The 12,488-nt window shown below is 36.1% G+C and overlaps 1 protein-coding gene across 1 annotated transcript in view; it reads right to left on the reverse strand.

Annotated features, from left to right (window-relative positions):
• Nucleotides 1-12,488, reverse strand: part of LOC116463138 (androglobin-like) — a 183,546-nt gene that overhangs the window by 43,237 nt on the left and 127,821 nt on the right. Inside the window, exons 26-27 of the mRNA XM_032146102.2 lie at nucleotides 10,343-10,530; nucleotides 3,757-3,941 (exon numbers count right to left, since the gene is read on the reverse strand). Of these exons, the coding sequence (XP_032001993.1) occupies nucleotides 3,757-3,941; nucleotides 10,343-10,530 (373 nt within the window). The remainder of the gene's footprint in view (nucleotides 1-3,756; nucleotides 3,942-10,342; nucleotides 10,531-12,488) is intronic.

Genomic DNA, 12,488 nt, shown 5'->3' on the forward strand with positions numbered 1-12,488 from the left:
TAAATAAAAAACACAGACAGATTTCAAATAAGCAGTGTTAAAATCTTGATTAAGGTCACAGCCCGAACTGTACTCCTTGTCTCCCTGGAAATGGGATTCTTACCCGATGTTAGTGATCGAAACCAAAAACTGATTTAGGAAACAACACTCAGAAGTAGAGCCACACGTGGCAAGGTCTATCTTGCAGAAAGCTCTGGGGAGAATGATAGGAAGGATTTGTATTAGAGACTGAGTGCCTCCAGTCAAGTTAGTGTAAATAATAAATCCTTCAGTAGTACCCTTCATCCCACTAGCTAGGAGCAGTTCCTGGATAGAACACTGGACTGGGAAAAGACAGAGGCTCACGCTACTGAAGCCTGTGTAAGATGATGGGATATCAAACAATTTGCAGTGACCTGTTGCTCAGCTTATACTCCCTAACTTGCCAGTAGTTGTTAAAGAGAGAGAGGGACAGGGAGTCAAAAGTCAGTGTTACCACTAGAATCTGTATTGCTCTGGAATGCCCACCTATATAACTAAAACAAAACAAACAAACAAAATACAGATATTAGGTAGAAAAGGGATATAAAGATTTTTACATATAGAAAAATGACAGTTATTTCTAGTAATTTGCTTGTAGGTTTAATCAAAATAAACACTATTGGGGAAAAAGTTCAGGAAGGGTGCTGATTGTGAAATAGCTTTGCAAAGGTCAACTAGACGATGTAATCAATTAAGAAATATAATGTGATGGAATAATTCAAAAAAAACATACACATCAAAATTAATGTAAATGGACTGCAGTCCCCCATTTTAGAGACAAGAATCTTGCATTTTATATTAGTCTGTCCTCACACTGCTAAAAATAACTGCCTAACTAGATAATTTATAAAGGAAAGAGGTTTAACACACAGTTCCACATGGCTGAAGAGACCTGAGGGAACTTTACAGTCATGGCAGAAGAGGAAGGGGAAGCAAACACATCCTTTTTCATATGGTGACAGGAGAGAGAAGTGCAGAGTGAAGGGGGAAAAAAACCCCTTATAAAACCATCAGATTTTGCGAGAACTCACTATCACGATAATAGCATGTGGGAATAGCATCCCATGGTCTAATCACCCCCCACGAGGTCCCTCTCCCAATATGTGGAGATTACAATTCGGATTATAAATTGAGATGAGATTTGGGTGGGGCACAAAGCCAGTCCATATATTATTGTGTAGAAAAAATATCCATTTACAGGAGAAAGACTCACAGCAAAAACATGTAGAGGATGGAAAACTAAACAGATGAACAGTATCAACAGGCAAATAATAACAAAAGGAAGAATAACAAAAGGAAGAATCAGTGATAAGAAATCCTGTTAAAGTTAAGAGAAGGTTGCTTTATGTTTATTTTAAAAATAAACATGAAAAATATAAAGCAAATATGAAACTTATATAACTAGCAACATAGCATATAAATATGTAAAACTAAACATATTAGAGTTAGAGATGTTATCACACATTTAAAAATAAAAATAGGTGATCTTAATACACATCACTAAGAAATTTACACACCAATTAAAGTATAAATGACAATCTTGACATTTTACATATCATAATTAGCAAGTTTGACTTTTATGAAATTGTATGTGTGCATTTAGACATCAAACTACCTCCAAAATTAGAGTTTTTTTAAACCTCAGTGGGACAGTAATCAAACTTGATTTGAATCAGGAAACTGGAAAAACACCAATCCAATCCTCAAAGTAGAAAATATATCTACACTTTCTAACTCCACAGAATTCAATTAGAAATTAACAGAAATAGGCTAAATAAAGCAATTTTATTATTTAGGAATTCTAAAAATGTTATAAATGCTAAGGTGAAAGAAAAAGTAAAAAATAAATCATAGCCCATGGCTAACATAACACTACATAAAAATTTTATAGCATTCTAAGATATAAAATATAATAAAACATATGTAGCCAGAGTTAGAAAAATGTATAGCATTAAGTATATTCATTTAAAAACAAGATTTAAAACATGAACTAAAATTGCAACTGGCAAAGCTAGAAGAAAAAAACATTTGACTAAATTTTAAAAGTAGAGACAGGGTTTTAAAAGATAAATATAAATATTGATGAAGTAGATTATAAATCTAAAAGAGCCATTCGGGTTTGAATAATAAATCCAATTCTTTCTAAGAAAAGACCAATAATACAGAGTAAGTTCAAAAAAGTCTGATTAGGAATAAATTAAAAATAAATAAAGAATACATTATACAAACCTATTGAGAAGATATTTAAAAATTTTTTAAATTCTTATGCAAATTTATGCAGATAAATTGGAAAATCGAAATGAAGCTGTACTTTTCACTAAAAATATATTCTATAAAAATTAAAGGCAGTTAAAAAATAACCTTTGAAATTATTTTCTTAAATAGTAAAAAAACAAATAAATGTCTCTCCCCTAAAAACATCAGATTTAGAAAGTTTTGAGGACAAATCTAATAAATTTTTTAAAAAGAAATGAATCCTGGAGAATTTAAAAGACTGAAAAATAGAAAAACTAACAAGTTCTCAAATTAATTTCAAGTATTCATTATAATTTTAGCTTGAGAACTAGAAAAGAATAATGTACGGGTGCACATAGAGAAAAAAACTCTCATAGAGATACAAAGTTTTGATTATGATCCAGCAAACTGAGTAAAATTATATATTCTAAACATAGGAGTATGTTAAAACACCATGGCCAAATAGGTTTTATTCTAAGAATGCAAGAGTGATTCAAAATGCAAACTAAATTTATTAAACTCAAAGGAGTAAAATTTGATGATTTCTATAAACAACAACAAAAAATAATAATGTTCCAAACCCATTCAATATTAAAATTCACAGCTATCAATAGAAGGAACTTTCTCAAGTTTCATAAAGTCTAATTATTAGAAGCCACCAAAAAAGATAATAAATGATAAATGTCCCAAGTGTTCCGCCTTAAGAAAAGGAAATACATCATCATCACTTATTTAACCTTGGTTTGGAGGTCCCAGCCAAGGCCACAAAAAATAAATAAAGTTATTATTTTAAGAAAGAAGAAATATCAATGGGCAAAATAGGTAAGAACTCAGTTTTGCTTAAAATCTAAATGCAAAAATGGAGAAAGAAGGCATAAAAGCCAAAATATTTCGTGTGTTTTGGCAAAAAAGGTAAAATATTAACTTTTTTTTTCTGAGTAGCACGATTATAAGGCATTTCTTGTTCCCTTGTTTTTAATTTTCTATTTTTCCAAATATGCTACATTGGTAATGTGTGATTCTTACAGTCAGAATCAAGTTACTAACATAACTAAGTAATACACTTCAGAGTAGCACTGCTAACGATTATTTCCAAAATTATTTTATTTATTTAATAACTCATTGAGAATAGTATATTGAAAGTAATAACTTTAGTTTTTGTTAATTTTAGTAAGTAGAATATTTTCTGAAAATAATGAATTAGGAATTTAAAAAAGTAAAAATATTCTTTCAAAATAATAAAATTTGACTTCTTATTAAGAAGGCTCATGTAATAGGAAAGCAAATTTTTCTCCAAGGTGAAAAGGCTTTAAAATAAACCTGTATTGATTTTCAGAGCCTAATTTGACATGCAAATGCTATACTTGTAATATTTTACTGTACTATCAAGTTTCATAATTTAAGTGGTTACTTGCTACTTTATTTTCATTTTTAAAGTGTCATGAAAACATAAATATCCATTTATGAATCTAACTATCCTGTTCATAAAGGTACACTTACACTGGGAGCTCAAACCTTTCTCACTCTTCAAGAAGTGAAATGCTGGGATTATAGCTTGGCCTTTTCCAATGGAGCTCACCATAGTTTCTTCATTTTCTAGGACCTGCAGCTTGATGAATGCATCTGGTTTGGATGTGCGTACCTGTATTGTAGCAGGTTGTGGTGTTAGAACTTTAACTGAATATCTGTAAAGAAAAAAAGTTAACATTATAAGCAAGTATGTTGGTCTTTCTCTCAGGTCAGTGAGATAGTTTGGATATATGTCCCTGCCCAAATCTCCTGTCAAACTGTGACCCTCACTGTTGGAGGTGGAGCCTGGTGAGAGGTAATTGGATCTTGGAGACAGGTTTCTCACGAATAGTTTAGCACCATCTACTTGGTGCCATTCACATGACAGTGAGTGAGTTGTCATGAGATCTGGTTGTTTAAACATGTGTATCCCCCTCCCCCTTTCTCTCTCTCTTACTCCTGCTCTGGCCATGTGATGTGCCTGCTCCCCATTCCTCTTCTGCCATGATTGGAAGCTTCCTGAGGCCTCCCTAGATGCTGAGCAGATGCCAGCATTATGCTTCCTGTACGGCCTGTAGAACAGTGAGCCAATTAAACCTCTTTTCTTCAGAAATTACCCAGTCTCAGGTATTTCTTTATAGCAGTGCAAGACCAGACTAATACAGTAAGGAAAACTGCCTAATTTTCTGATATGATAACCTAAAAGTAAAACTACTTTGTAAAGTTCACTAACATCCTGAAAATACTAGAGTTATTATAGACTTTGGCAAAGGAGCCCAATATAGTACTGTAAACCAAAAGGAAATAGAACTTTTATTATCACAAAATCCTAGATTTAAAAAATATAACTTTTTATTTAGATGTAATAAGCAGTCACTTATAAAACTTGATAGCCCTACAAAGCATATAAACAGACACTTCTCAAAAAATGACATACATGTGGCCAACAAACACATAAAAGATAGCTAAACATCACTGATCATTACAGAAATGTGATTCAAAACCACAATGAGATACCATCTCATGCCAGTCAGAATGATGATTATTAAGGTCAGGAAACGATACATGCCGGTGAGGTTGCAGAGAAATAGAAACTCTTTTACACTGTTGGTGAGAATATAAATTAGTTCAATCATCGTGGAAGACAGTGTGGTGATCCTCAAAGATTTAGAACCAGTAATACCATTTGACCCAGCAATCCCATTACTGGGTATATATCCAGAGAAATATAAATCATACTATTATAAAGATACATGCATGCATATGTTCACTGCAGCACTATTCACAATAGCAAAGACAAGGAATTAACCCAAATGCACATCAATGGTAGACTGGATAAAGAAAATATGGTACATATGTACCATGGAATACTATGCAGCCATTAAAAGGAATGAGATCATGTCCTTTGCAGGGACACAGATGAAGCTGGAAGCCATTATCCTCAGCAAACTAATGCAGGAACAGAAAACCAAACACTGCATATTCTCACTTATAAGTGGGAGCTGAACAATGAGAACACATGGACACAGGGAGGGGAACAACACTGACTAAGGCATGTTGGGGGAGGGTGGGGGGTGGGAGAGCATCAGGGAAAAGAGCTAATGCATACTGAGCTTAATACCTAGGTGATGGGTTGACAGGTGCAGCAAACCACCATGGCACATGTTTACCTATGTAACAAACCTGCACATCTTGCACAGGTACACCGGAACTTAATAAAAATAAATAAATATAAAACTTGATAGCCCTAAACGCCACCAAACCTGCTAATAGATCTGCAAACTACTGCCACGTCAACCCTCTCTATGACACAAAAAGCACTCCTGGCAGAAGGCTTTGGAGCTTCACTGGTAATAGCATTTCTGTGATTCACAAAAATACAGAGAAATTAAAGTAGTACCCACAGCCTCCACCTTCACCCCTCATCAATAGTTTGGAAACCTCTTGCAAAAAGACTTGAAACATGCAGTCTAATCTATTCTTTCCTGCTCCCCTTTTAATGCAATTAAAGAGTCGGCTTTTTGTTCTCATTTTAGGTGATTCCTCACAAATGCTCAGGACACAATCAACTTTTAATTTCTCTGGAAATTTGCTTTTCTGAGTATTATGTCTCTCATATATATGACGATACTAAAAGACAACACTTTTTTCTCTCTCTCTCTATATATATATAGAAAAGGTCACACAGGCTGGAGTGCAGTGGTGCAATCATGACTCATTGCACCTCGAACTCCTGGACTCAAGTGATATTTATGCCTCAGACTCCAATATAGCTGGGACTACAGGTATGCACCACCATGCTCAACTAAATTTTTTTGTAGAGACAGGATCTCACTATGTTACCCAGGCTATTCTTGAACTCCTGGGATCAAGCAATCCTCCTGCCTCAGCCTTGTAAACTACTGGGATTACAGGCATGAGCCACTGTGCCTGGCCCCTCTCCTGTGTCTTAAATAAACCCCACTCTTTATTCCTCCTTGAAATTAGCTTGTGCATAAGTATAGTTCTCTCCTATCTTTAAAACAGATTAAAACAAAGCAAAAAACAAACCAACACAACTTTCAGCCCACCTTGCAGGCCAGCATCTATTGCATTTCCAACTTCCGAGCTCAGCACCTAAGGAGAGTTGTCTGCTTCCACTCTTCTCATCTTACCACCTTCCACGTGCGTACTCCACCACCAACACTGGTGATACAGTTTGGCTCTGTGTCCCCACCCAAATCTCATGTTGAATTATGATAATCAGGGTTAGAGGAGCAGCCTGGTGTAGGAGGTGATTGGGTCATGGGGACGGAATTCCCCTTGCTGTCCTCATGATCGTGAGTGAGTTTTCATGAGATCTGGTTGTTTGAAAGTGTATAGCTCTTCCCCCTTCTCTCTCTCTCTCTCCTGCTCTGCCATGTGAAGACTCTTCCTGCTTCCTTTTCGTCTTCTGCCATGATTGTAAGATTCCTGAGGCTTCTCCAGCCATGCCTCCTGTACATACTGTAGAACTGTGAGTCAATTAAACCTCTTTTCTCCATAAATTACTGAGTCTCAGGTATGTTTTTATAGCAGTGTGAGAATGGACTAACACACCAAGTGCTAAACCTACTCTTGCCAAGGTTTCAAGGAGTTTGTCACCATCCTATAGAAACTTCCGTTCTCATCTTCTTTTACCTCTCAGGAGAACTTGACAGTGTTGACTGGACCTCGATTTCCTTCTCCTTTAAAAACTCTTCCACTATGAGCACAGCAACTTTTATACTTTTCCTCCTATTTGTGGGCTGCTTTGCTTCCATTGACAGACATTCCCCCAAACATCAGAGTCTTCATGTTCTGTCCTAGGTCTGATTCTCATTTTACAAACCTTCCTGGGCACTTCCATGAGCAGCAACAGAATAATGACTCCCAAATCAATGTCTGCAGTGGAACTACCTATGCAGTATCGCTTGGCTATTTCACTAGACCACCACATTTAAAAACTAAAAAGGAATCAGTTGTCTTCCTATGGCCCACCTTGCAAATGAGAGACATCATCCAAACATTTCCCAAGTCAAACTCTAGAACTCCAGCAAGGCTGTCAATTTTACCTCAGTATCTTAAAATCCTTTTTCTTCTCTTCAGATTCACTGTCACTGCCTGTTATGGGTTGAATTGTGTCCCCTCCTACCACCAAAGATCTGTTGGAGTTCTAACCCCCAGTGCTTCACAATGTCACCTATTTTGGAGATAGGGTCTTTTGCAGAGAATCAAGTTAAAATTAAGTCATTAGAGTGGGCTCTACTCCAGTATGATTGGTGTCCTCATAAAAAAAGGGAAATTTAGGACTGAGCATTGTGGCTCATGCCTGCAAACCCAGCACTTTGGGAGGCCAAGGAAGGCGGATTGCTTGAGGCCAAGAGTTTGAGACCAGCCTGGTCAACATAGCAAGACTCTGTCTCTACAAAAAATTTAAAAAATAATTAGCTGGGCATGGTGGCATGTGCCCATAGTACCAGCTATGGTGAGGTGAGAGGATTGCTTGAGGCAGGAGTTAAGAGTTTTTAGTGAGCCATGATTGCACCACTGAACTCCAGCTGGGCGACAAAATGAGATTGTCTCTAAAGAAAAAGGGAAATTTGGAAACAGAGGCACACAGGGGAAAATACCATGAGAAGATGATGGCAGAGATAGATGTGATGCCTCTAAAAGCTAAGGATAACCAAAGATTACCAGCAAACCACAAGAAGCCAGGAGAAAGTCATGAAACAGGTTCTCTCCCACAGCCTCAGTTGGAACCAACCCTGCTGACACTTTGATCTCACACTTGTGCTAATAGTTTCCACAGCTCTGCAACAATAAATGCTATTGCATAAATCACCCACCCAGTGTGTGGACTTTTGTTATGGAAGTCCTCACAGGTCAATATGCTGCCCTACTTCAGACTGCCATAATCTCACTTCTGGGTTGTTTCAAAGCTTTTACCTGGTTTCTCTCCCTCCGGTTATGCTCCACTTCCATTCATTCAACACACTGCTGCCTTGAGTGAAGTTTTTTTTTTTTTCATATTCCATGTCTTTTATGATTAAATATAATTTTAAAATAATATAGTTCTAACATCTTTTCTGTTGTAAAATATAATTAATAGGCTGGGTGCAGTTGCTCACGTCTGTAATCCCAGGACTTTGGGAGGCTGAGGCAGGTGGATCACTTGAGGCCAGGAGTTTGAGACTAGCCTGGACAACATGGTGAGACCTAATCTCTACAAAAAATACAAAAATTAACCAGGCTTGCTGGCATGCACCTGTAATCCCAGCTACTTGGGAGGCTGAGGCATGAGAATCACTTGAACCCAGGAGGCAGAGGTTGCAATGAGCCAAGATCGTGCCACTGTACTACAGCCTGGGTGACAGAGTGAGACTCTGTCTCAAAAAAAAAAATTATATATATATGTAAATATATATATATATAATGTATTTTTAAAAATTCATGCTATGCAGACATAATTTTTAACACGTCTGATAATGTAATCTTTCTTAAAATCGTTTAAAGAGTCCCCTTGCTCCTAATGTAAAAATTCATACTTGTCCAGTGAGGCTCTTCTCAGAAAGTTTTTGCTGACTTTCTGATCTTACTACTTAACTATAGCATGCCGAAACCCAACTCTGCAAACAAAAAACAATGTCTTGAGTTTCCAGAAAAGTTGTATATCCTTTAATTTATGAACTTTCATTTATGCTACCTAAGCAGCTCCCTCTTCACCTTCCTCACCACTCAGCTTGATGACTTTAATACCAGCTTCTGGGATAATTTAGGTAGTAGGTTAAGTGTCACTTTTTAGTCTATTAGTGGCCTTGCCATGTGATACAATGGTTTTCTATCATAGTAGTTAAAATATTTTATCACAATTGCGATTTTTAGTTATTGGTGTGTTTCTTTCCTTCTTGGGAATACACATATTTTCCGAATTTTCTGTGCAGAGAAGTGTATATTAAAAAGAGAAGATAAGTATTCTAACAACTCCTTGAATAACAACACATTGTTAATGGAGGCCAATTATGTATCAGGCACTGTGTTAGGTCCTCTGTTGAAAATAAATGATTCTTGCCTTCAATCAGTGTTGATTCTCATAGTGGCCAATGTGAAATTAACTAGATAGAATTTGATATGTCACAGTCTCAGAGAGAACAAAGGACTTTAGGAACATGACCAGAGCCAACTAATTATATTTGAAGGTTTAAGCACAAAGAATTTTACTATTGAAAATTATCATTAAAGGTGATGATTTTTTTTTTAAGTGGAGAGGTGGGGACAGGACACATGAGACAAGAGGAAATGCTTGAGCAAAATAAAATTTCTGGGCATGTATATCAGGAGGTGGTCGCTAGTTCCATCAGGAGAGTGCACTGTGTTAGGCATCTGTTCAAGAATGCTAAATAACATGCTATGTGCTTTGGAGTTTATTTGTAGCCAATGGAACGTTATCAAAGGTTTTAAAGCAGGAGAATCACATATTTAAATATGTGTGGTTGAAAGGCAATTACTGTGGAAGTAAAGGATGAGTATGTAAAAGGATATGGAGAATGAGGAAAAACTGATTAAGTGCAGAAAAGGGAATATAGTAGAGTCATGGATTCCAGAAACAAAACAATTGTATAGACTGAAGATAATGAGGGCTGGAAATAGTGCAGGGACATTGAAGACTGATTAAGGAAAGAGAGTGGAATCCGTGATTAGGCTGTTTAAGGAGAACACTGCACATAGATGAGCATAAAAAGAAGGCTGAGTTGGTTGATAAACCCTCACAAAATACTAGTCAGAGATGGAGCAGAAGAAGAAGAACACAGAAAGAGGAAGCCATGTCATGAAGAATCTTTAATCAAAGTCAAGTAGGATGAAGACTTAGGGAAATCTCTCTACCATTATACGTAGCCATACAGGCTTAATCTTATGTAACACCCACATAATCACATTACACTCAATTAATTGTTTCCAAAAAGAATATAGAATTTGAAATTCAAAACCGACTCAGGATTTTACTGCAGAATTTATTTTTATCCTAAAATATTAATATTTTTTTAAAAAATGCCTTTCCCCTTCTGTCATATACTTGTACCTGAATAAAATTTTCTTATCATTGGGTATGTAGTAATCTCGGATTTCCTTTATGGCAAAGGTATTGCATGGAGAGTCTCGAGAGAGGCATGGCAGTGGAGCACAAGAACCAATGAGACGCAGTTTCCATCGTGAGGCTGCTACGTATGTGCCACCTGTAAATGCTTCCACCACGAAAGTGTATCCCTTCTATAAGAAAGACAAATTACACAGAAATGAATTACGTCGTCATTATTCTCTCAAATGTACAATATCTAATAGTACTAAATGTCTTATTATGATACACCTATAGGTCCCAAGATCTCTTAATAAACATAGAATCACTAGGATTATGTTTGGAATTTCTCTTAGAAAGCACTATCCTACAAAGTTTTCAGGAAAACAATAAACTGTGATATTTTCCTTTGTGTGGTTCCTTAACTATAAAATAAAGTGCTTAACTACAATAGATGATTACTATGTCCTCTTCTAATTCTTCTAATGCCTCCCATGGCAGATTTTTATCATTGCACCATCCCAGAGTAGCCCAAAAGCTACTGTCTCCCAGATCTATCTTTCTGGAACAGTGAAGTAAGAGAAGCAGAAGAGTTCAAAGAAATGTATTCTGTTGCCATGACAGGTAAAACTGTAAAATTAATAGCTGATTTGATTCCACAGAACCCAGATGTGTGATTGAGGATGAGCTCTTTAGATTGCAGAAAAGGGGCAGCTCAAGAGCCTGGGAATGGCTTACTTTACGATGGGGAAGAGCTTGGTTTAACATAATTGGATAGCTGGCTAAGAAGTCAGTGAATCAAAAGCATGATATCATAATAGACGCAAATGTTCGAATAATTGTGAGATTATAATTCCAGATGCCCCTAATAAAGAATAAAAAGATAGATTTGTCTTCCAGCTGTACTCTGTCCACAGATAGCTCTCTGGTATGTTTAGATTTCTAGAAGTAAAAATTAGATATATATAAGCCAGAATGAATTTTTAAAAAGTTTCATATGCATCTAGAAATATTAGCTGGAATTCCAATCCCCATAATGAGATGAGAATTGCAACACCAATAAGGGCTTTATGACATCATGTTTGGGGCAAGTAAAAAAATGTATAATAAAGCATTTTTATTTGCAAAGTGGAATGCACATATGTATTGATATTTTTATTATTATTTGAGTTCATTGTACTAATGAATTAAAGAGGCAAAGCAAAATTATTTTGTTTTTGCTTAGACTCAGAATAATTATAAAGGAAAAAGTTATTAAATGGTGGGATAGATATTGGTAAGTGAAAATCCAAAGCTAAATCAGTGATAGGATTACAGGACAGAACTTGGCTATTCTAAATGGATTCAGTAGTAAAAGAGTTATATAATCGAGTACTGAGTATTGAGGAATCCCATAGACTAGTATTCTGAATTACAGTGTATGGTCTTGAGTATTTATGAAAAAAAATAGAGCAAAAAATTCTGATTTTTCAAACTTAAGAAGAATATATACTCTGCAAACCACAGATTAGTAAGTTTAATAATAGTGCTTCTCAGAGTTCTGCTGCAGCTCATAAAAAGGATGTCTCATGTGAACCTCAAAGATAAAACCTATTCTTAAAGCCAGCATGAGTTTATTGGAAACAAAACTTATTTAATTTTTTCATAAGATTAGAAGACATAACATCAGGTAAAAGTTGCAGACATGGTGTTTATGAATTTCAGGCAGGCATATGTCAAGGCCTCTGGTGAATTTCATATGGGCCAGGATGCCTCTGGATGAGCCTGCTGGGCAGAATTAGCCACAAAATTCCCACCTAAGATTGCTAGTTATATAACTTCTTAATAGAGTTTTAGACATTATCTAGCCAGCCAAAGATGTTCTCTCTTGAGGTGTCTCCTGAATCCACCATATCAACATGCCTTGTAGGTACCCAAAGACTGGTGCAATCACAGGGTACAAAACGATGGAGCAATGATCGTGTTTATGTTTTGTGGGTCAGAATTACTTTCAGAGGCAGCTTTCAGTTCTGGGAACCACATTTTAGCAGGAGCAAAGGTTGTTTGGATAAATGTTCAAAGATGAAGAATTATGAAGAGAGGAAAACTGCAGCACAAAAGAGTCCACTGAAGCTATTTTTCTATTCATACAACTTGACATTCTCCTCAGCAA

This window comes from Hylobates moloch, unplaced genomic scaffold, assembly GCF_009828535.3.
Source record: "Hylobates moloch isolate HMO894 unplaced genomic scaffold, HMol_V3 SCAFFOLD_26, whole genome shotgun sequence".
Taxonomy (NCBI): domain Eukaryota; kingdom Metazoa; phylum Chordata; class Mammalia; order Primates; family Hylobatidae; genus Hylobates; species Hylobates moloch.